The 26,413-nt window shown below is 35.2% G+C and overlaps 1 protein-coding gene across 1 annotated transcript in view; it reads left to right on the top strand.

The window, feature by feature from the left end:
* Positions 1-2,302: 2,302 nt before the first annotated feature.
* The window catches only part of LOC136027718 (SID1 transmembrane family member 1-like), a 97,279-nt gene continuing 73,168 nt past the window's right edge, over positions 2,303-26,413 (top strand). Inside the window, exons 1-4 of the mRNA XM_065705172.1 lie at positions 2,303-2,415; positions 6,810-7,072; positions 10,960-11,093; positions 19,199-19,357. Coding sequence (XP_065561244.1) covers positions 6,851-7,072; positions 10,960-11,093; positions 19,199-19,357 — 515 coding nt within the window. The 5' untranslated portion in view covers positions 2,303-2,415; positions 6,810-6,850. The remainder of the gene's footprint in view (positions 2,416-6,809; positions 7,073-10,959; positions 11,094-19,198; positions 19,358-26,413) is intronic.

Genomic DNA, 26,413 nt, shown 5'->3' on the forward strand with positions numbered 1-26,413 from the left:
ACCTTAAATTGCCATTTGGAATCATTCTAAGGATTGACTTCTTCCAGGTAACATTGAGGCTCCATTAAATTGCCACATGGTAGCATTTTAAGCATTAACTCCTTTTAGGCTCTGTAAACAGGCCTAGGTGAAGTATTACAGATAAGTTGAGGATTTATGGGCTGCCAAATCATTATTCTGAGACTGTCTTTAATCCTATTGAAGAAGTAGGCTAGGGTAGACTATTCAGAGTCTATTCCAAAGGATGGTAATTTTATCCAGTAAAATTCTAGTTGATTGACTTCTTGCTATCACTGAAATGGGTTAGGTTAGGAAAATGAAACTTTCAGGGATGGGTCTACAGGCTAAAGTATGTCCTGGGAAGGTATTTCAAAGTACACATCTCTAGTCATTCTTGCTCTAGAGGGCCTTGATCTTTAATGACCTTCAAAAATATTTATAGCTGAAGTTACATGTTTCCCATTGATTCTGCCAATCTATCCCTCAACCTTTAACTCCCTGTTAATTGAAGCAACTGTAAACAAAGCAAGAATGGGGGAAAAGGTAACAGGAGACAGAATACATTGGAACTACATAATTTTGGCTATATATTTGCACATTAGGCAGGTTGGAGGTAAATTATAGTATAGAGATGCATGCTTTTCCCCTTGGTATGTAGGCTAAGTTGAAGGTCACTTGTACCTGATGCTGTCCGTGTTGTTTTTAGTTGGATGGGAAACATCCAAAGAAAGTTTCCCTTGAAAAGGAAAGGTGAGAATGCCCAAAAGTGAGATTGAATTTGTCAAAGCTTGGAGGTTTGCCCCTTCAGTCTGTTTAAAGGAAATGGATTCATAATTGAAGCTTTGTTCATTTCAATCTTAAGGGTGACCTATATTTGTGACAATTCATTAAATGGTTGTAAAGGGGTACTTTTGTTTATTCATTTGTCTTCTTTGTTTTCTACCAGTTTTTTTTAATCTTTAAATTGATATCCATTTCTTACAAATTTTTATTGATACCAGAGGTTCATTTGCAAGTTTTCACCTTCTTTGTAATCCCTGGTCTCACAATTACATTTAAATTTACTGAAGCTAGGAAACATAGAGCTACTATCTATTTAAAGAAAATCAATGGATATAAGTAGGTTTTATTGTATTTAAGCCCTAGGGCCATGGCAATTAAAGACAAATTAAAGAAGATTAACTTTAAAATACTGGACATTAAATAAGCATGATAGTCACAAAGAAAAACAAATAACAAAATTATACTTCTGTGTTCAGTTGCCAACCTGAGCAACAGTCATAAATTTTTTTAATCTTGCAGAACATTCACAAGCTATCTCTCATGACCCACACTCTTGTCCATACATCCACATTTCAGGGAAATAGAAGGACTATCATACTGGTATTCTTCATTTTTACTTATATTTAATGGGTTTGAAAGAAAGTTTCTATGGCTAAGTCAGTAGGCCAGTAAAGGACCTGGTGGTCCTTTAGCCAGGTAATGCAATAGGAAGCTAGGGACCAGCCAGCCTATGCTCTTGCATGCCCTTCCTTCTTACTGTCCCTAGATTTCCATCTGTACTCATTTAAAGTTAGTCCAATTCTAGCTGAGGTTAGTCATATCACCAACCCCTATCCAAAACAAAATAAACTGACAATGCCAGGAATTAAACCTGTACCCCTTGGACAAAGCATTCCAGCCCAGAGTGCCTACCACTTAGCAAGGAACACAAATTTGACCAGAGAACAATAATTATTTTTAAAAAAGTAGAATATTGAAAAAAAAAACTTGCTATAGTTGTCCCACTACTATCCTGTAAATGCTATAGGCCCATTTTATTTAGACAAATCAATTTAAGACAGGTATCAACAAAACTCCATCAGGGATTGTATATGCTTAAGATACAATCAAGCTATTTGAATGCTTAGTTATGTGATATTCTAGTCTTCAAATAATAAAAAAAAAGAGAAAAAGTATATGATCTATTTATTTTTCACCAGCTCATTTGAGCAAAATCATTTGTGACAGCCAAATGCCCATGGTTGGCTTAGAACCTCTCTAAATGCTCTGAAACAGAAGGAATAAAAAAATTATACTAATCAGCATTAAACTGTCCCTTAAATTTAAACACGTGCGTTTAATTCGAAAATGACGCTACTGCTAGTCAGCTTACTGTGCCGTTCCCACTGGCTCTACCGCAGTTAGAAATGGGCAGTCACCGCGCAGTTACTGCAGTTACTGGAAAATCGTCAGCTGGAACACACCCATCTTACAAGGAATGCACCGAATTATCTGTAAAATTTACTTAGATGCCTCTGTAGCCAACTAAAATTTGAATCACAGAAGTATGTAAATGAGACTAAAAGAAAGTGATTTGAGCCTCACACCCTTGCTCAATCCTAGTTTATAAAGTTTTTGGAAATTCAAACTTGGGTAGTATAGGCTATTTTTTTTTTTTTTTTTAAATAAGAGTCATTTGTATAGATAGAATTTCTGGAAAGGGTATAGATTTATTGGTTAGTCTCTCAAGAAAGAAACTCTTGGCTATAAAATTCTAAGGTAAAATTCTAATCCATTGACTTTTTGCTATCTTGGAAAGTTTGTTTAGAAAACATGCTAGAACAAAAAGAGAGATATTTCTAGATTGTAAATTTTATGCTCATTTTCATGATTTGGTTTGGATTTGTGACAATTCATCCTCAGCCCCTCTCTGATGGTCTCATATAGTCTTAGGCTATGTATAAGAAATGTCATAGTAATTGATGAAAGCTGATTGAAAACAGATAACAGTAGAAAAATTATGGAAATATGATTTGTTGATGCCTGGTTAATGTCATAAGCTAAGATTTTTTTTTCTTTAGTTTCTTTATAGGCTATAGCCTGGAACTATATGAAATTTTTTAAGGGTGAATGGTTAAAAATTTTCAAAAATGCAATCCAAACTATACAAATGAGCATAAAATTACCAATAAAAAAACATCTCTTTTTGTTCTAGTATGTCACTTTTTGGAGAGATACTGTTCTTGACCTTTACTGCATGAGGGCAGGTTCCATTTTTAGTCCTTAAAGGGACCCCAAAGGTTTCCTATTTTTTCCACCACACAAAAAAGTGATCATCACAAGAAATCAGTTTTAAAAGTGGTTAAAATCATATCATTTGTTTATAAATAAATCATTTAAAAGTGGTGTATTCCAAAAGCACTGATTTATAACAATCTTATTCTACAAACATTTGATTTATAAATGTTATCCTTAAATATAATATGTCTCCCTAGTGTTTGTAGATTAGGTCATTTTCTGTATACAAACCAAAAAAGTAAGCAATTCTATGAAATTGATGGAATGCAACAGAAGAAGGCATTGAAAAATATCAGCATTGGTTTATAATATTCATTATATTTGAATGGATTATAAAATTCATTTTAATCACTCATGTCCTTGAATTAGCTTCAGTCTCCAGGTCTTGAGCTGGTGTTAGTCTCTGGACCTTGAGCTGGCTTCAGTCTCCAATGATTTGTAACCACATCAACAAAGGTATGTTTCACTTCTTTTCTCAGCTTTTTAATTTTTAAAGTTAAAAAGGATTTACACAGTATTTTTTTTAGTTTTGCAATTTTCTCAAGTGATGCATTCTGTAATCTAGCTTCTTTTCTGTCATTTTTGTAGAAGAAAGGCCATTGATTATTTTTACTTATATTTTTTTTAATTCATGCTTAATTTTACTGTTTGCTATTATTGTGCTACAGCAAAATTTATGCTGCAAAAAAAAAATGCAGCCTCAACTACAGAGTTTTGGGATTAGTTTGTAAATTAAAAAGGTTATTGAAGTAGCTAGTATACATTTGAATGATCAAATCAAGACTTTTGCAATATATTGCTTTAAAATAGTGGATTAAATAATTGAATTGTGAATTTTTAGCTAATTTTTAACTTTACATTCTAGTATAAAAAATATGGCCAAGATATTTTTTTATATTTAGGCTCTTTAAGGGTTCAAAATGGAGTTTGTCCTAAAAGCAATTATTGCAGTTGAAAAAAAAACAATAAAAAAGACATTGAGTAATGCATTAACTTACTTTTTAGTTAAATCATATGATAAAGACAAAAGTTTACCCATCACTTTACTTTCCCCCTCCCCTCTCTCTATATACTGTGAAAATATATAGCTCAAATTATGTGTACTCTATAGATTTCTTAGGAACTTCTAAAATAGTACCTTGCTAATATCATAGGATTTTGTCTACTCTGCAACTAATCCAATACCTAAATTGTCTGTCAATGATTAAATATTCCTTGCTAGTCTTGATTTAAAAAAAGACTAAAGGGCCAGACAGGACACAACCTATCATTCTCATGTACTGTTGAAACCGTTTTAGCTCTCCTTGTGCAGCCTTTTTCAGCTGTCTCTCCAAAAGCTGCAACTATATTCTTATGAGAAAACAGCAAAGATTACTCCAGTCTACAAAAAAGGAGATAAAGATGTAACTGAAAATTCCCATCCCATCAGCATAACTTCTGCTGTTGTCATAGTTTGAAGGGCTTATGAAAGGGTCTAGAGTAGGTAGGAGATAATCTATTAGACTAAGATTTCTATTTGATGTCTATTATTTCTATTAGACATCAGGGCATTGTGGCCACAAAGCCTGGATATGAGATGCATCCCTTTTTATTACACAAACTATTTTTTGTATATTTATTTTAAAGCTTCATTTAACTAAACTGATTTGCCTAATATTTCTTAAAAATTATATGAATTAACATGTAAGTACACTTCAGCTTTATGAAGGAGTGGTAGATGCCTCAATGGGTGCATTTTAATGCCCAGATGTTCTAACTCTTGCACAAACCTTCTTATAAATATAGAATGAGTTTTGGGGAAGGAGGGGGAGTTAAATATTGATATCTAATCCCTCTTGATTCCCAGAATATTTTTGCTCTACACCTTTATTATAAGTACTGGGAGGGGGTTATAATGTCATTCTCATTGCTACAATCTTTTTTTCTATATAGTGTAAATATTCCATTCACATGCCTACTACCACAGAGGGGGAAATCAAGACAGGGCATTGTGGCCCTTACTAGGAAATTCTTGGGGGATGGGTTGACAAATATTATCAGGGCCTTTGTTTTCACTGATTTTAAATGATAATTTTCCTCTTTTCCTATATAAACGTTTAAATGTATTAAGACACATGTATACAATATATTTTAACATCAGAGAACACTATTGTGGTGATTGTGATGGCTTCAGCTATGTAGAAAATCAAGCAATGTAAAACTTCCGTCCACATGAACAATAATACCCATCTCAGTCCACCCAATTTTCTTTTGTAAAGTTATCATTCAGAACTTATTCAACAAAACCGCTGCTCATCAAAAATTTTGACTAAAAAATCAAGTCTTGTCCAAAAGTTTTATTTATAATCCAATATTTGGTTTCTTAAGCAGAAAACTGGGAAGCCACTAAGTAACCAACCAATTTACAATTATTGGTACATGCACTTTCATAGGAATAAATCATGCGTTTATTGGGCTGGTAGCCAAATCATATTTTGATTAAGCCTGGGCATGTTTTGAAAAGCCACCAGAACTTAAAAAAAAGTAATTTAAAATTTAAATAAAAAGAAATTATTCCATATATGAGGGAATAAGGTTTTGAGAAGGAGGGAACCTTTCCTCAAAACCTCACTCTTGATGTTAAAATCAGACATTTGGTCATAGTTCTTTAAAAACGACCACTGAAGCATCAGGGGTAATTGAACTGGAATAACAAACTTTTTTAAACACTGTAGTTGGTAACAACTCATTTAGCAGTTACAAGTTGAAAAACAGGATAAATCTTCATAAGGGCACTGGAATTTTTGACTTAATGAGCCCCTTCCAAAGTCTATTTGACCACCCATCCCATAAAAACCTCGTATCTTAGCAATGGGCAGCTCACATATTGTACAGCCCTTGCCCTGGGGACTGGAAGAGGGGCTGTCAATACTGGAGGTATAGTATGTGATCTTTGGAATATTTTGAACAAAATTGCTGTCCCAAAATTCTGATTGTATTTGTTTGAAGGAAAAACGGCGTGGGTGGGTGGCCCGTTGCCCTCCAATTACTTTTTACTGTTAAAAGGGCACTAGAACTTATAATTTTCAATCGAATGAGCCTCCTCTGAAGTTTGTATGACCACCCCTTACATATGAAGTGCCCCTGGAAAAAAATAATGCATTGAACCCTTATGGCTCTTTTGTGCCAATGCTATATCATTGTCTTTTATTTAAATAGGTGAGTAGAACTTTCAATTTCCCTTCTAATGAGGATCCAAAATTTTCCGGGGGGATTTCTGCAGGAGGATTTGTCGGGAGGGAAATGGCTAGACCCCATCAGAGATGAAAAATTTATTGTTCAGTCAGCAAAATTGCATTGAAAACAGATCAAAGCTTGCAGTTCTTCCGCTGGTAAAAATACAACATAGGGAGTCTTTTTTGGGGGGAAATTTCCTATGAAAGCCTCAGAGATTTTTAATTTAGTTGCACCAGCCAGAACTCACATTGTAAGTTCAGACGAACAAAAGGACACTAGTATTGAGATTTTTTTTTTACTACAGAAATTGTCTTGCTGGTCGTTTTCTGTCCTGTTTTGGTATTCAGGTATATCGTTTCATTCTTATAGAAAATGAATTGCTTGGGCATTTTTGCTTGGCAAAATTGCCTGCCTTCTGTCAGAGCCTGGCTATGGAAGTAAAAAAAGATGTATTTTTGTGTAGATACTGGTTGCCTTAGCAGAAAGTGGCTGTTAGGATCTAGTAAAACCACCTTATTATTTTTTTATTTCAGGCTTGAACGTTTTTACTTAATTATAACTGTATTGCAACAACATGGAACGAAAGCCTGGTGACTCCGTGTTATATGTAGTCCTTTTTGTTACCCTTTTCATCCATTACCCAGTCCATGGACTGATTCAAATGCCTAGAAGTCTTAGGCTTAAGGATGAACATCAAGTCCACACAGAAGTTATTGAAGCTAGTTGTGATCACTTATATCGAGAGTCAACTAACCGAACTTTGGAATTTATATACCATTTTGTTCATGCTAATGAGGTGAGTTATGTTTTTGTCATCTTTTCAGCTGCCACAACCTTTTTAAAGGATCTAACAAGATACATTTGTATAATATAGCACACAGTAACTTGTATTTCTGACTAAACTACAAAATTCGTTGCTGTTATTTTAAATTTTAACTTGATTTTGTTTTTACTTGTTCCTCATTTTCCCTAATGTGTGTCTATGTATAAAATAAATTTCTTTTACTTGGTTTAGATGCTATCAAGGACATTGCCTTTCTCCACTAAGGTCCCCATTTCTTCCGCTCATGTACACTCCAAGAAGCTTCATCCACCTCTACTTAAATCAGAAAGGGATAAAGTTATATCAAAATGCCAGATCTCTTATTTTTCAAATAAATTTAATCCGGATGAAATAATTACAACTAACCGTTCATCAGTAAAACAAAATGTGTTTTGAAGATTAGGTCTATTCTTTGTCAGGATGTTGGGAATTGCAAATGATGGATTAGTTCTAATCTTGGATTGATTTATTTTTGTGCTGGGACAGTCTTCTTTTTTCTCTCTGCTCTTTCTTTTTATTTTCTATTTTTTATTTCCTTTTGCTGCTTGTTTTCTTTATTTGTCTAGCTTTCATCTGAAGATATTTGTGATAATTTGTGTTTCTCTCCATTTACTTTGGTATTAAGCTTACTTGCAGAGCTCTGCTCTTTGTTGGCTGTAGCGGGAATTTTTGTAATGACAATTTGTATAAATTAAAATTTACCTTACCTTAGGTACAAAAACACTACGCATATTGCAATTCCGAGTGAAATCTTGCTTAGACCGATGTTTGTGATTTTCGATCTTTGTTCTAATCACTTCGAAGTTATATTCTTTGATTTGTTAGCTAATTCGCTCTGGTATTTTTGTCTTTCCTTCCTTTTTTTAATTAATATAAGATTTAACTTTTCAAGCAGTTGAACTTGTTTTGATTAAGCCTTTTTAAAGACAAAACTGTCGAATTCAGGTTGCAAAGATTGACATCGCCATGTTGAAATCAATTAGGGTGGGTTCTAATATTCTGTTGTTCTTCTTCTTCAAAAAAGCAACTGGAATCCTAAAAGCGCTCTTTTTGGCTTCCAATTGCACTTTTTCTAATCGTATTACAATTTAAAAAATAATATAGTACAATTTTCAAAGACAATTCAGTACATAATACAGGATTTGATGGACTTGTGGAAAGTGCGTGTACTCAAGCTGCCTGTCCCCTGCAGTTTAAGGCCAACATGGTGGCTTATACCAATATGGCTGTTCCTGCTCCCTTAAGCTCTCTTCTGCACAAATATACAATAGAAGTAATAAAAAGCAAAATTAACCCCTAAAATTTGACAATGTGGAAGATGGATGGAATAATTTTAGAAGAAAAATTTGTGAAGTTGCTGATGGTGTCTTAGGGTGGAAAGTTAAGACTGCAGCTAGGAATATTAGTGAAAAAGCTTTATGTTTAATAGAGAGTAGAAGAGGTTTGTACAAGAACAATCTGAGTGATACATCATATGAAAACAAAAGGAATGTAAAGAAAGTTGAGAAAGCATTAAATATGAACTAATGAGGTGTGAAGTGGAGGCCATGGAAAAAATTGCCGAGGATCTGGAAGTTGAAGCTAGACGGAATAATAGTAAAATACTAAACTGGCATGTTAATAAATTGAGAGGGAGTAGTCAATTCAAACTAGTCCCAGCTAAGATAGGAATGGGCCCACAGTTAGTTATAAGAAAAGAATTAAAGAGAGGTGGGTAGAACATTTTGAGAATGTGCTAAACTGAGGTACAGTTGCAGGAAAAGATATAGATGAAAATGAAAAAGTTTGTGATACCTTGGATGTGAAGGAAGATCTTTTTTTTTGTAAGGAAAAATTAGCGGAAGTACTAAAAGGATAAAAAAATAATAAGGTTTCAGGTGCTGATAGTGTGATAAATTAGTTTCTAAATATGGTGGCGCTGAGGTTAGAAATAAGCTACTGAAGACCATGAGTATGATTTTTGAAAAAGTGGAAGTTCCTAATGATTTTAGGAAAACCTTAGTTAAACCACTGTATAAGAAAGGTTACAAGAGTGAGTGTCATAATTATCGAGGCATTAGTCTGGTCTCAGTAGGCAGCAAATTACTTAGTAATGTAGTACTTTTTAGACTGAGAGATGCTGTAGACAATGCTTTAAAAGGAGAACACTGCGGTTTCAGAAAAGGTAGAGGATGTGTCGACCAAATTTTTACTCTTAGGTTAATAATTGAGAAGTGCCTTTGTTTTCAAACACCTTTGGTCCTCAGTTTTATAGATTATGAGCAAGTGTTCGATTCTGTTGATTGAGGAGCTTTACCAATGGTCTTATCCTTATATGGTATACCAGACAAATACATTAAAGTGATTTGTGCTATGTACGAGAATAATACTGCTGCGGTTAAGGTAGGGAATGAGGTTAGCGGCTGGTTTGTATTGAATCAGGAGTTAAGCAGGATTGTGTTCTATCCTCCTTGATATGGATCATTTTGATGGACTTTGTCTTAAGGAGCACAGGAATTATGCTAATGATTTAGACATATTAGTAATAAGTGAAGACGAAAAGCTGACGTTGGGTAACGAAAAGTTTGATCAGGTGAGCAGCTTCACTTACCTTGGCAGTATTGTTAGTAAAGACGGTGGGAGCAGTGAAGATGTTAAAAGCAGAATAGCTAAGGCTCAGGGTGTTTTTTCACAGTTAAAAAAATTTGGAAGAATAGGAAGATAAGTCTGCAAACCAAGGTTATTATGTTATTGAAAGCTACAGTGATGACAGTGGTCGAATATCGCTCTGAAGCATGGGCGCTCCAAAAAATGGATGAAAATTTACTAGGAGAAATTGCCTACGGATTGTTTTGAGTACTCGGCTGACTGACCGAAGATTATCCTTTTTGGCCATCCGTCTGGGGCTAAACGGAAAGCAGGTCGTCCTTGTCTGGGGGGGGGGGGAGGATGTCATAAATAAAGATTTAAAGGAAATGAGAACTTCCCGGGAGGGTATAGATTGGGCTGGAGGAGCGTGTATAGCTGTTTTGGCCTCAGGCGGCATGATGCTGCGGTGAGTTATTATTATTAGTAGTTGTACTCAGGTTGATTAAATCAGGATCAGCTCGAAAGATAATAAAAAAAAAGGAGTTAAGGGTATCTTGTATATACTACTCAGACCTGCACAGTAAATGGCATATAGCCACATTTAGTAAAACCAACGCTACCGTTCTAGCCTATTATGTGCCTTGTGAAGTGCTACACTTTTGTAGTAAATGAAAGAAAAGTTTGACTTATTAGTGGAATTTTCAGAAGTGAGCATCATTGTTTTTGCAGATGGCAATACTCGCTGACAAAGCTTTGTTGTACAGCCTACTTAAAGATCTTTTCCGAATATTCCAAGTAATCACTTTTCATAGAATATTTTCGTTACGTAATATGACAATTTTGACAATTCTGGACAAAAGAAAAGTCTAGCGTCCGCTCTGGACTACATAAAAAAAGAAAAAAGTAAAAGTTCTCTAGATGCCCAAAGGAACTTTTTCCTCTGAGTTTGTTCTAAAAAAACAAAAAAAAAATAATGGAGTTTTTCACGGGGCATTCCTTTTATTCTATGTTTTTATATGAAATGTTTCTGGACATTAAAAATACTGAATGGTATTTTCTCCATGCGGGTTCATTTTGGAATAATTAAATCGTCGATTTTCAGAATTTGTAGTGAAACTTGTTGAAACATTTAAATTTACTCCTCGTACCTTAAATTTTCCACATTGGTCAAATATATTTTCATATTTTATTGTTCTTCTTAGCTCTTTCCTAGATATCATTGCTCTTATGTAAATTAATTTACATAAATTACAAATAAAATAGAAATGTAAATAATTTACATTTATATTCAGAGCTCAAAAGCTGTGAGAATCAGTGTCGACACCAAAGAAGTGACCCAAGAACACCCAATATTATTTGTCGTTCGCCAACAAAAATCTGTGAGCTCTTGGCAACTTCCACATTTTATTGACACGGCTAGTGGAATGTAAGTGCTTCTTTTTTTTTCCTATTATATATTTAGCCTATCCACTATTATCTGTCACTTCTGTACTTTGAAGACAAGTAAATACTAAAAAAAAACAAATGCTTACCACCGATGGTGCCTACCAATTTTTTATTGGGAGAAAGAGAGGGGTTCAAAATTCAAAATATTTGTTGTAAAAGGACCACATTTTCAAAGATAATGCTATTGATAGTATTATACATGTTTTATGTCTTCTGGAGTTGGAGTAGGTGCCCCTCACTCTCTCCTGTAAATGCCCTTGCTTTTCACCTTAATTAAATGATAAAATAACATTATGTATTTATGCAAAGGTTGTGGCTTTTCAAGGGAAATTACAATTTTTTTGCCGGATGTCATTTCCTAATTTCTGTTGATGAAATTCTCAAAATTTTCTGCAGCAAATAAACTTCTTAATGGTTGGTATTGCAAAGACTATTTTTCAGTCTCTATCGTTATATTAATTCCAGCGCCAGTATAACCGGCGCTTTTTGTGGGTATGATTTTTTATGAATTCAAATGCTTGTGGTGCAAATGCTTGTAGATTCTAGCATAACCAGAATCACCTTTTTGCCGTGTTCTTTTCGAAAGATTGGCACTAAGTTTGAAGAAAAAAGGAGAAATCAATTGATGAAAATTTATATTATTGATTTCATTTATTTTCTGAGTAAAAGGAACTAAAGCTCTTCCTACTCCTTTTGTTTGAGAAGTATCCTTTTGCTTTTTCATATAAGTTTATTGCGTGGTTAGAGTTTCTGGAATTTCCCTCTCCTGAATTCAATGTTTCCTAGCTCTTCTAGCCCCCTCAGGGAAGGGGGCCAATCATCTAATTGGTTATCAGAAGCGGATATTCCTATTGTTGTATCTCCAATATCCAATGATGATAGCCTGAATGAAACCATGATTACTGTCTCTGAGTCACCAATCTCTGAAACTGATAACCTGCTAAATGAGGATTTTCAGACAGTGGGCAGAAAACATAAACGAAAAAAGCCTTCTATGAGTCCTCCTGAAACAATTGAACTCTCAAACTCAGTCCCAGCTGTGGAGATAAAGGACAAACCCATTATCCTTTTTACTCCAACAGTAAAAGATCAATCTTTCTCTATCAAAAATATTACTAATATTAGAATGAATCTCTTCAAAGCTTTTAGATGCAGCTTCACTGTGAATGTGAACAGAGATGGTTCACTAACGGTTATGTTTCTAGACAGAAATGAAGCCTGCAAAGCACTTAGCCTACATAAAATTGGCAGTATCCCTGTTACAACTGAATGGTGGAAACCAACCCTGAAAAATTCTCAGAAAATAGTGCTGTACAACATACCATTGGAACTGTCAAATGATGACTTGAAAGATGGTCATGCGAACAATAAGGGGGAAACGCTGGAGGTTCTGGATATTCATCGCATGGGCAAGCTAGATCCTAAGGGAACAAGAAGTAGTAAGAGTGTCCTCTTTATCTTACCTGCTAGTTCCCAGTTTGACTCGGTTTTCCTTTTTGGTCAGCAAAAAGCTCATAAAATATACCAAGAAAAACCTCTTCAATGCTCTAAATGTTTTAAGCTTGGTCACTCATCTAAGTATTGTTTTTCTTTTGAACCAGGGTGCCCTAATTGCCTTGGTAATCACTCCTTGTCTACAGAAAATAGATGCACTGAAGTGCCTAAATTTACAAACTGTGATGGTAGACATCAATCAACAGATCACAATTCATGTCCTAAATATGTTCAACGAGCTAAAGTTTTAAAGATTGCTCTTCAAGAAAATGTCCCTTTCCCGATAGCTGCAATGGAACTGGCCAAGCTCTCCAAAGTACCATCAGGTCCAAGAGTTAATGAGGCCAAGGAAGTGAATTTAGCCCTTCCTCAAAAACCCTGGCTACAGGTCCACAAGAACAACCAAAATCAGGCACTCATACCTCCTACTGAGCTTGCTCTCTGTTGGCTAAGGAGCATCCCAAGGTGGCTGAAGCTAGTCCATCCCTCAACAATCCCAAATCTTGGTCTGAAAGAGTGGCAGCTTTTCCTAATATTTCTACTCAAGCCATCACTGTGCAAGATAGAGTTGGACCTCATATTACTAATTTAATTAAATATGTTGCATCAGTGGACCTAATCTTACAATCAAATATGGCTAAAGATAAAAAAGCTAGTATAACAAAAGAAATTGCAGAACACTACTTTTCCAATTCTATTTTCAATGAAATAGGAACAGAATTATCATCCATTCTCTCAAAGTATCATGCATGTCACCTATTCAACCCTTCCTATGTTAACTAAGCTGCAGAACCTACAATGGAATTGCGTCTCTTTAAATTCAAATAAACTTGCTGATCTTATCCAATGTGCAAATGATAATAGAATTGGAATTATTTGTCTACAAGAGACTAATCTTCATCAGTAAAAGAAAATCAAAATGCCTGGGTACAAGTGCTACAGGAAAGATAGATCAACTAACAGAAAGGGAGGGGTGTGGCAATCTTTTTTCATGTTTCAATCCAACACTCCCCTCAACCCTTAACTATTTACAGGGATGAAATAGATGTTGTAGGTATAATAATTACCTTAGCCAATGGTAACCATCTTGCCATAAAATCCTTTTATAATCCATGTGGGAGTAAGGACATCCAAAGTATCTTGGAAACAGAATCATCAGGTAATGATACCTTTATTTTTGGTGATTTTAATGCCCATAGTCCTCTCTGGGAACAATCAGCTGGTAGCAACAAAGCAGGAAGAGGAATAGAGTACATATTGTCCAATTTTCCTGACACCTTGATTTTCACTCCATTTGACTTTCAGACCAGGTATAATATTTCTTCTAACTCTTTCTCAACTATAGTTTTGCTTCTAGATCCTTCTTTATATTATGATTTAGTTCAGATGGTAAAGGTGTCGTCTCTTCAATCTGATCATTGTGCAATTCTTACATCATTTCAAGATTTATGCTACACTCCCAAACCCTACGTCCCTACATTTATTAACTCCAAAGGTAATTGGTCCCTTTATCGTGAGATATTAAATGAAGTAGATTTTTCCTTTGTTTCTCCCAATTCTGATATTATTGCCATTGAATCTAATTTGAGATTAATCCTGCTGGAGTCAGCTAAAGTGGCAATTCCAATGACTTGGGTGCATTTTTACAATGGCTCCAAAATACCCAAGAATTGGTGGACTGATGAGTGTAGGGTTGAAGTTCCGGCAAAAAGAAAGGCTCGTGAAATGTTTCAAAAGCACCCATCTCAGTCAACAGCAATCTCTTATAAGCAGTCATGTGCTAAGGTGAAACTAATTTGTAGGAGAGCTAAACAGAGTACATGGCTGAATTTCAGCTCAAGTATCAGTTTTAGAACCCCAGTTTCAAAGGTCCATAATTTCATTAGCCAACTAAATAGTGGAAAGCAGCCTAATGATGACCGTAGATATGATATCATTCAGGATGGATATCCAATTGTCTCAGATAAAAAGAAGGCAGATCTGTTTACCGATATTTTTAAAAATGACTGCTCAGATTTTCATCCCAGCCGACCTCCTTTTTGTAATCTCCCTCTTACCTGTTCTTATAAGGGTACTCTGATGAAACTTTTCTCCCAAGATGAATTTTGTGTAGCACTTAATTCTCTTAACATCAAGTCTTCCCCAGGTTATGATGGTATTTATATGAAGTGGATTCTTGAGTCCCCAAGGATGGTTCATACAGCCCTCTTAAGTCTTTATAATCCCATTTGGTCAAGTCAAAAGTTCCCAGATGCTTGGAAGATTGCTCAGGTATTCCCAGCTTTAAAACCTTCTTGTTCATCTAATGATCTTAAGTCTTACCGTCCTATATCGGTATTACCTTCCTTTAGTAAAGTTCTGGAAAGGCTTGTCTTATCAAGAATTGAGTGGTTTGCTGAAGTCAACAATCTCTTTCCTAGTGAACAAACAGGTTTCAGAAAAGGACATAGCTCTTTAGACAACATTACCCGGCTAGAAATTGATGTTTGTAACTCTCTTAAAATAAGACAAGTCACAATGGCTGTTCTGTTTGACTGGTCGAATGCCTATGGAAATGTGGTCCACAATAAATTATTGGAAATCCTAATAAATCTTGACTTCCCGTATCCTTTTATAAGTTTTATAAAGTCTTTTCTAACTGATAGATATTTTTACGTTAAAGTAAATCAGTCTAGAGGTGAGCAATGCCCCATTACGAGAGGACTTCCTCAAGGTGCAATATTGAGTCCTCTTCTATTCAACTTGTATGTTTCTGAATTTCAAGTATCTCATGCATCATTTGACCTTTATGCAGATGATTTGATCATTTGGAAGTCGGGAAGGGATATTAGCCTTCTTCAAAGCCTTATTCAACAGGATATAAGCTTAGTCCAGAGATTCTCTTTAGCATTTGGCTTCCCAATCTCAATCAGTAAAACTAAAGCCATTATATTTACTAATAGTACTCTAGATCCTCCTAATCCACTGACAATTTTCTCAAGGGAGATCCCATATTGCAATTCAGTGAAGTTACTTGGTTTATTAATGGATTCTAAAATGCAGTGGCATGAACATATTAATTCTTTGAAATCTCTGATTATTCAGAGACTTTGTATTCTAAAAAGACTTGCTGGAAGTAAGTGGGGATGTCACCCAAAAATTATTTTGGGTTTTTACAAATTATATATTCGGTCAAATATAGAATATGGGATTCAAATTTTTTCAGCTCGTCCTCCATCCTCATTCAAAATCCTTGAATCTTTACAAAATTCTGCTATTCGAATAGCTTTGGGTGTGCATAAGCATACTCCTCTGTCAAAGTTAAGAATACTGTCGGGATTGGTGCCCCTAAGTGAAAGAGCATCTAGTCTAAGGATAAAATATTTATCGCAAATCCAGGCTTATGGAGCCAAGCATGCTGTATATGCACATACCTTTGCTGAGAAGTCAGCCTGTCCCAGTGCCCATTCATCATGGAATCAGTTTCAACTGGAGGTCCCAAACTGGAATCAACATTCGCTTTATGCATATCCCTTTACTGAGTCCCCCCCCCATGGGAAATGAGTCCTCCAAGCTGTCAAGTAGAACTTATCTCTATTAGTAAAGATTTGATTATTAATTACGATATCCAGACTATTTTGGCTGAACATATCTCAAAGGCTTACCCCAACTATAGAAAAATATATACAGATGGATCTGTCCAGAGGGAAAGAGGTGGAGCAGGAGCATGTATCCCATCCCTGAATTTGAACATTTATTCTCCTCTCCCATTGGGATCTTCTATCTTGTCTGCTGAATTATGTGCCATCTGCCTGGCCTTGCATGCACTTATAAATTATAACATTGAATCTGAAAATATACTCTGTCTCTCCGACTCTAAATCAGCATTACTACTGATCCAAAATATTATTAGAATTGCTAATGACAAAGATTTATATAATATTAGAAGACAGCTTCTTAATCTTAAGATCAAGGAAAATGAAGTTTATTTTCAACATGTTCCTAGTCATAAAAGCATAAAATATAATGATATGGCTGATTCTCTAGCAGCAAAGCTTCCATGTTATGTCCTAGTCCTTCCTCTAACCTCAATTCACGAGATATTATCAGGCAAAGATCCAAAGTTAATCACAGTAAATTAATGTTGTCTCCATTTCATACAAGATAAAATACAGTGCTATATTACCGGCTGAAATCAGGTGCCCTACTTCTAAATAGCTTGTTATTTAATTGGAAGCTAAATCATTCCCCTTTATGCCGAATCTGCTTTTCAGCAGAGGAAACAATCCAGCATATTTTATTTGAGTGTCAGGCTCAGAGTGAGGAGACTATTGCTCTTAAGCGTTTCTGCTCCTTGGCTAAGATTCCAAATACTTATACAGCTATCCTGGATTCTAACCTGCCATGGGAAATTGATTGTAAGATATTTAAGGCAGCAATTGATATCTTAAAGAAGAGAAATATTGTTTAATAAAGATTAAGCTTGAAGAAGTCTATTTTTAAAGGGACGCGATTTATCCATAGTTTTTGATTGTGCAGAAGAGAGCGGGAATGAGTAGGAAGAGCCGTATTGGTACCGGCCGGCCTAGTGCCTTAAACTGCTGGGGACAGGTAGCTCAGGTACTCGCACTTCCCACAATCAATAACAGTGTATTATTGTTCATAATTGTATATATCCATTGTTTGCAGACTGGAGGAGAATAGCGCTTCCTGTAGCTAGTTTTTCTGGAGAAGAAGTCAAAGAGGTGAAAGGACTTGTTGTTAGTCCATATACCTCCCTACAATTTTTGGAACTGGAGTGGTTTTTTTTCCTCACAAGAGCCATGTTAAAATTCATTTTCAAGAGGACTTTTTAAAGGACCTTATCTAGGAGGAGATAAATGTCAAGAAACATAGACGAGAAAAAATTCTTAATTTATTTGTGAGTTTTGTTTGGAACTGTGAAAAATAGATTTCTGATCTTTTTTTCCAGTAGTCTGGCACCAAACCCGTCAGTTTTGTCCAGTCTTCTTTAATAACAGGGATTCATCAGAAAATCATTAATTATATTTGATGAAACACTTAATTCTTTACAAATCACACTTACAAATAATCATTAATAATTGTATTTTAGTAATTGAATGCTCAAACGGAGCTATAAGGCTCTTATTTTTAAGTGGGCGTTTTGCTAATCATTTTCTACAGTCGACATCTTTCTGATACTAGGATTGGTCAATCTGTACACGATTTCTGCAATTGTGAACAAAGAAATATTGCCTCGTTTTTCTAAGGAGATTCATGTTTGAGAACATAGTTATTTTAATCATTTTTCATCTAATAGAAAATAAAGGGCAAAGCTTAAATACTTTCCAGATGAGAGAATAGATACTGATGTTCATGGGTCAACGAGCAAAATCAGTGTTTGGTCACTAGGAAGTGAGTCACTTCTCACAGGAAGTGAGAAGTTTTCGTGTATACTAAGATTATAGATTTATTTTAAAAGAGGCAGACTTAAAATTATGTTACTGTAAATGATAAAATGCTAATTATTTCGTATCTGAGACTAAATTTATCTGTCTGGAGAGAAAAAAAGAATATACCCGCTGACGTTTAACTGGGCCGTCTAAATTCAAAATGATTTATTTGTATTAGAATATTCTGCCCAAGTCCTTGTGAGGAGGGAAACCAGTTTTAAGAAGTATGATTTAAATTTAAGCTAATGCACCACTGTAGTCTCAGTTAATGGTAATTAAGGGGGAGGGTCTGGCAAGATAATTTTTCTAGAATTTAAGCGTGACAATTCTCTCTTTCTTCCAATTTTAAAAAAAAGTTCCAAAGATAGGCATTCTCCATTGAAAATATCCCCAAAAAAGTATTTCTAAAATCTAAGGGGAGGGGTAAAAAATTCTAAGGGAATATGCTTCCTCCCCCCCCCCAAAAAAAAAAGACAACACATAACTGCTAAGCAACAGAACAAACGAAATAGATAATGTTCTTAGGTTTAGTTTTCTTCGCTTATACTAGAATTTATATTGCATATTCCCAAAATTAGAAGATATTTGATCTAGTAATATATTTATTCTAACGCAAAGCTTTTCCGATAATGAATGATTGCAGCAGTAGCTCTAATTATTGACAAGTGGGTAATTTTTTAAGGGTAGAAACTGCCGCTAGTATTGACAAAAATATTTATCAATGCCGTCTAGCGTTTGGTGAAACTTGTTTGTTTTTACGGTGTAAAAATGGAAATAATTAATATAATTGGTTCAATTGGTCAAATTAGGGTTATAGTAAATATCTGATAGTATTTTTCTGTTGACTCTAGCACCAGTTTCGACTCTTGTAGGTTACCCATACTCGCTAGAGTGAACCACGACCCATAGTAGCTGAAATGGACAAAACAAATTTTTAAGGAAATGTCAAGTGATAAATATTTCCCATATAACACTGTTTTGGGTATAATTATGATAAGAAACTTCTTAGAATTATGAAAAAGACCATCAAACTAATTGAAATCGTCTTTATGAAAACTCTCAGCTGGAGCTTTACAGTGCCCACCTTGAAAAAAAAAATGAATTTCCGAAGATTTATAGCCCTTAAAGATTACTTTCCATTTCTATCTTTTTATTTAAGTCGTGCATACCATAGAGTCCGAAGAACACTTTGCCCTGAAGATTTGGAAGTATCGAATGCATCAGAAGAACTTGAATTTGTTGTTGGAGTCTCCACATCAGACCCAAGAAATGTCAGTTTCACTATTGAAGCTACGAAAATCGATGATTTTTTAATTAAGTAAGTCATCACCTTTGTATAACTAAGTCTTGTTCCATTTAAGAAATATTAGTGATACTGTCTTTTTGTATGCACAATCATTATATGATTCTGGCTGAATAGCTTCAAACAAGAAAATCAAATTCTGTACAGAAGATTTTGAAATCACGAGGAAGGAGACATAATCTATCTTACGGGGAAAAACCTGTGAAATAGGTTTACTGATAGTTTTTTTTTGAGTTTACGATTCGTACCTACTGTCACGTTAAGGCTGATAAAGCGTTGAACATTCATTTTTACTATCTTTTTTCAAACCATCTTCTATGCGTTAAAGTATCTAACCGCGTAGGGAACATGTCTTGACACGGAAATATGCGTCACTTGACTGATTATAACAATGCACGTCGTAAAAATATACTAGGTGACGTAATCCTAAATATTGAGCTTCTTTTTGTTACCTAGGGTTCACGCAAATTCGTTTCTGTGGACGCTAAAAAACAACAACAACAAAAACCAAAAATTGGTGATACGAATTTTGTGGAAATATTTAACATGCAGCCCATCAACCAAATATGAATGAAAAGAAAACTTATTGAAATTGATATGTCAGCTAACCTCTCATCGTCTCTGCCTTCTATTCAGTCTCGTAAATCAACTTTATAATGTTGTCACAAGACTTCCAATATGTTAGTTAACGTTAATAAACATGTGTCTACTCCTCACCTGTGACACCAACATAATAAATGTGCTTAATTCTTTGACGCTTGTATGTGGAAGTAGCGCCATTATAGAGTGACGCTGTTAGAATTTATGGAAAATTCGTTATATTGTCAGGAGCCATGTTTCTCGGAAATGTCATTTTTATTTATAGCAGTTTAGAAAACCTCGGGTTAGGCCATAAGTCCGTGTTTTCAAACGCCATTTGGTATTTTATATGTTAATTCTAAAAAAAATTCTACACCACAATTTTTCAAATAAAAATAAAGACAAAAAAAAGACCGGCAGAATTGAAGAAAAATAATGATCCATGCGTAAAAGACTATAAATCATTATCAATAAATAAATAAAACCCAAAATGAATAGAAAACATAATAAATAACCAAGTCAAAATTAAAACGATAAAAAAATACCACAAACAGGAAGCCCCTTGTGCCTCCTAAAGACCAGAACGTAATTTGCACTCTACTGAAAACAATCTTTATTTCGATCGACTGAAATCAATATTAATATTGAGAAATGTCTCTTTATTTCTCGTAACATACCAAAGAATCATTATAATAATCAAGATTACTGAAAAGAAGATAACGATCAGACAAGATATTTATTTCAAAAAATCATTATCATAAGTCCTGAGGGGTCGAATTTGAATTTTGGAGTCAAGATATCATAAAAAGAAATATAAAAGCGGAAAAACTGGTATTGGATGCCAAAACGAAAACGAAAAAATATTTAGAATAAATAATCATTCGTTAATCAATGATTAAACTGTGAAATGTTAGTTAAAAGGTAAAAAAATAAAACTGTCAAAACAAATTAAACAAAATTAATGCATATATATTTCTTTTAAAAGGGACATTAAAGAAAGGGGAGAACAAGCGAACAAATATAAAACTTTTGCAAAACCAGTATCCAATAATAAAAGAGAGAAACTATCGGAATATTTATTTATTTTTTATGGCACTTGGTATTAATCAAGTGACATATAGAGATCGCAAATTCTGTGTCGGTCTGTCCCGGTTTTGCTACTTTAGGCACTTGCAGGTAAGCTAGGACGATGAAATTTGGCAGGCGTATCAGGGACAGAACCAGATTAAATTAGAAATAGTCTTTTTCGTGATTTGACCATCTGGGGCGGGGGGGGGGATGGACGTGGGGGACCAGTTAATTTGGAAAAATGAAAAAAATGAAGTATTTTTAACTTACGAACGGGTGATCGGATCTTAATGAAATTTGATGTTTGGAATAATATCGTGTCTCAGAGCTCTTATTGTAAATCCCGACTGGATCCGGTGACATTGGGTGGAATTGAGGGGGGACCTAAAATCTTGGAAAACGCTTAGAGTGAAGGGATCGGGATAAAACTCGGTCGTAAAAATAAGCACAAGTCCTAGATACGTGATTGAAATAACCGGAACGGATCCGTTCTCTTTGGGGAAGTTGGGGGGAGGGTTAATTCTGAAAAATTAGAAAAAATGAGGTATTTTTAACTTACGAAGGAGTGATCGGATCTTAGTAAAATATGATTTTTGGAAGGATATCGTGTCTCAGACCTTTTATTTTAAATCCCGACCGGATCCGGTGACATTGGGGGGAGTTGGGAGGGGAACCTAAAATCTTGGGAAACGCTTAGATTGGAGGGATCGGGATAAAACTTGGTGGTAAAAATAATCATAAATCCTAGATACGTGATTGACATAATCGGAACGGATCCGCTCTCTTTGGGGGAGTTGAGGGTTAATTCTGAAAAAGAAAAAAATTAGATATTTTAACTTACGAAGAAGTGATCGGATCTTAATGAAATTTAATGTTTAGAAGGATATCGTGTCTCAGAGCTCTTATTTTAAATCCCGACCGAATCCGGTGACATTGGTGGGAGTTGGGGGAAGCCTAGAATCTTGGAAAAGGCTTAGAGTGGAGGGATCGAGATGAAAATTGGTGAGAAAAATAAGCACAAGTCCTAGATACGGGATTGACATAACCGGAACGGATCTGCTCTCTTTGGGGGGTTGGGGGGAGGGTTAATTCTGAAAAATTAGAAAAAATGAGGTGTTTTTGACTTACGAAAGTGTGATTGTATCTTAATGAAATTTCATATTTAGAAGGACCTCGAAACTCAGATCTCTTATTTTAAATCTCGACCAGATCCAGTGTTATTAGGGGGGAGGGACCGAAAATCTTGGAAAACGCTTAAAGCGGAGAGATCAGGATGAAACTTGTTGGAAAGAATACACACAAGTCCAAGATAGGTGACTGACATAATCGGACCGGATCCGCTCTCTTTGGTGGAGTTGGGGGGGGGGAGTAATTCGGAAAAATTAGAAAAAATGAGGTATTTGTAACTTACGAACGGGTGATCATATCTTAATGAAATTTTATATTTAGAAGGATCTTGTGCTTTAGAACTCTCATTTTAAATCTTGACCAGATCCAGTGACATTGAAGGGAGTTGGAGGGGGAAACCGAAATTCTTGGAAAACGTGAAAATCGAGGTATCTTAAGAATGGGTGATCAGATCTTAATGAAACTTGATATATAGAAGAATCTTATGTCTCAGATGCTCCATTTTCAATTCGAATCGGATCCGGGGACGTGGCACCTCGTCATAAGTGCCATATGAGCTTTTAGCTCTTGTTCTTTAATGTGGGGGACAATTATATATATATATATATATATATATATATATATATATATATATATATATATATATATATATATATATATATATATATATATATATATATATATATATATATATATATATATCTGGAGGTTAAGCAGCGAATGAAGGACAAGATAAGAATGTGTTTCGAAACAGCTCGAGTTGGGCAGAATCTGGATGGGAAGTGAAGTTTGGGGAAAATGCTTTCCATTTGAAGGTTTGTTATTGTATTTGTTCACAAAAATGAGGTCCAATACTACTCTCTTGAAGTATTTCCGTCCTAGCTATATTTTGAAGCAGAGTATGGCACCTTGCCTTCGTTGAAAATAATTCATAGGGCCCCCTTTTGGATGGATTTGATTTTTCTGATTCTTCGCGGGAGATGCCAGGGTACCAAACTGGACAAGCATAATCAAGATGTGGGTGGAGAAAGAAAGTATATATCCTTAAGCAATTGGACTGGGGCCACCATATTTATTTTAGAGCTTAAGGTGGGAGATGGACGCATTGGCTCTATGGAAGATATCTTAAATATGGATATTTCCCTATAAATTAGAATAAATTGTAACGACATAAAGGAAGACACAGTAATTTCAGGACGGATACAAATAAGAAAACGGTGCGCGGATTTAAGGAAGCATATTGGCATTATCGTGGATTTAAAAGAGTTTATTCTCACGTTTTAGTTCTAAGCATCATCTGCAATGTCATTGAGGATGTTCAAAGGATCACTTATTAAATTTCTGAAGCAAGTTTGAACAGCTATTAGGTCATCGAAAAATCTCCATCTGTCAGGAAATTACTAAGCGAGGCTGTTGGTCATAACTGAAAAAAAAAGAGGCCCTTGGAGATTACCCAGGGATATTTATTTGTGGACAGAAAAAGGATTGGAATAATGATTCTAGTATTTTACTATCTGCGATCCGTTTGGTAAAAAGGAGGCGACCACTTTCACTAGGAAAGAATCAATCTAGAATCCACTGACAAAATCCTCAATTAATACGGTATATTGTGGTTAATAAGGCCAAATGCTTTTTGAAGGTCAGTGAAAATTAAAATTAGCCAGGAATAAGGCTTTTTGAGGGTTCCCAATGTGGTCAATAAGAGAAACAAGGTAGTGGGAGGACGAGGTTCCCAAATTGCCTCAGGTAACTAAGAGGCAGGATGTTTTCTGTTAGTCAAACTGCAAGGAATCCTTCATATTCAAAACCAGGCTTTCTATCTTCCTTTTTAAGGGGGTTATGAAACCCTATTTCCATATTTGTGGAATTTGCTCAAACTGGGTAATCTCACTAAACAGTACTGATAAGGGCTTTGGGAGGAAGTCACTGAAAGTACTAATAAGAAGAAATGCAATATCCCAAAGGATAAAACACTTGTTTTTAATACTTTACCAATTCTTCTTTCTATCTCGGACGGAGAAATAGAGGTAAAAGAAGGGAACAAATTATCTGTTGGTAATTTATAAATAATGCTGGAAGGCTCTGGACGAAGGAAGCGAGGAACCTGTTAAGATTATTTGTAGCAACATCAGGGGACTCTAGTAAATTGAAGTTAAGCTGATCTGGTCTCCTGCCTCACAGCCTTTTAACCTTGGAATACCAATTTTTTTTAGTAGGATCGAGCCGATTATGAATTTAATTTTTATTGTTTTTCTTAGTTTATTAGCTACATCCAGTTTCCCCTTTCTGAAAAGATTCAATTTGCTTCTAATTAGTGCTTTTATGGATTGATTAATGAAGCGTTAATCACTGGAGCTTATTGCAAATACTTTTTCTGAGAAACAAGTTAGTTATTTATCTGTTAATTTTTGTGAAAAGTAGCAATTTTTCTATCAAGATTTTGTAAATAGTATGCATCATATCAGACCAATCTTTAGCGTTCAGCCATATACGGCAAGAATGAACACCAGAATTTTGAAGAGGGCTGTAATATTCATGGGCTGTTGAGAAAGAATGCTTAAAATTTGAAGAGGGGAATAAAAAAAGGGAACTCACCCAATGGGAGCAAAGCTGAGGGGGAACCTTGAAAATTATTCCTTTGAGTTAGAATGATATAAAGAGAGGATAAATCAAGTTTGTGCCATTGCCCATTTATTGCCTTTTGATGAGATTAGCTACGTCGCAATTGTTCACTCGACTACCGCGTGATCTCTATATCACTGTATTAGTAAATGATTATGTTCGATTTTGATTGTCCATCGAGAGCCAACGCTAATAATAAAATTGAAAATTTAGATGCGCATAAAATTAGAAGAGTTGATTTTAATAAAATTATGAGTAACTATAATTAGGGCAGGATCCTAATAAAAATTACGGTGGAAATTTTGAAAAAATGATTGATAGTGTGTTTGTGGAGGAGCTGGGATTTATGGATTCCGGAGCCTGGGGGTGGGGAGGTCCTTCCGATTGTTCGTCTTAACGTACAGGGACTGAATTCTTCGTTTGATGATATTGAGTTGCTATGTAGGAATTCACGTCCTGCAGTAATTGGCCTATGTGAAACGTTTTTGAGCGATGAGAATCAGCTGCTTATGGATATTCCTGGATATACGTCTACGTTTTTGAACCGAAAAACGACAAAAAGGGGGGGGGGCTCGGATTTTATATTTTGAATAATCTACCAGCTATCCGAAGAGATGCTTTATGTACAAACATCGAATTAGTTTTCAAGTTATTATTTTTAGAAGTTAAATTTAATACTGGTAAAAAGGTATTGTTCGGTGAAATATATAGATCTCCAAGTGGCTCTACGAAGGGTTCCTTTTCAAATTTTGGAAGAAGTTTTTTTTTGAAAATTTCATCTGAAAATTCAGAAATAATACTAATGGATGAGTTCAACATTGACTTAAAGGATATGTCATCTAGTTAAGCTTCCGATCTTTTGTCGCTGGTAATTTTGTTGGGGCTAGTTCCTTGCATAATTTACCTACATGGATTTCATACCAATCAGCAACTTTAATAGATAACGTTTTTCCAACAGTGCATTCTGTACAAAATGAAGTGCTGATCTCCGACTTATCGGATCACTTTAGAATTGGAGTCCTGCTTCCGCTTTCCCGGATTTCTAAACGACAAATAAATCCTGATAAACCGGAATTTCAATATAAACCAGCAGAGACTGACCCACTCAAGGAAACTCTAAATACTACTTTGTAGGATTTTGTACTATATGAAGAAGTTAACTTAAGAAATTATGATAGGATATTTGATCGGTTAAATTATAATGTCAAAATTCAGTTTTGTAACATTGTCGAAAACCTCCGACTAGTCAGTCTAAAGGATCAACACCCATAGCTCAGTGGGCAACAAGTGGGATTCTAACGTCAGTAAAAAGAAAGCAAAATCTCTGGAAATTGTCTAACATCAAGCAACGAAAAGCTAGAGGCATTTAAATTATACCGAAATATACTAAAATCACTGACACGCAAAGCTAAAGTGGTATAGTTTACTAGGAGACTTGTAGATTCTGGAAATAATATTAAGAAGACATTGGATGTGATGAAAGAGACTACACGAAAATCAACCAAATCACTAGGTTGCCCCGAATCTCTGAAAATAGATGATAAGTTGATTATAGATGAAAAACAAGTTTGACATGAGCTTACGAAATTTTTTGTTGAGGTGGGGAAACCGGAAGGCGTGCCTCCTTCTTCCAAAGCTCAGTCTTGGAAACAGTTTCTTAGTCCTCTGTGCTCT

Source organism: Artemia franciscana, chromosome 5 (assembly GCF_032884065.1).
Source record: "Artemia franciscana chromosome 5, ASM3288406v1, whole genome shotgun sequence".
NCBI classification, from domain to species: domain Eukaryota; kingdom Metazoa; phylum Arthropoda; class Branchiopoda; order Anostraca; family Artemiidae; genus Artemia; species Artemia franciscana.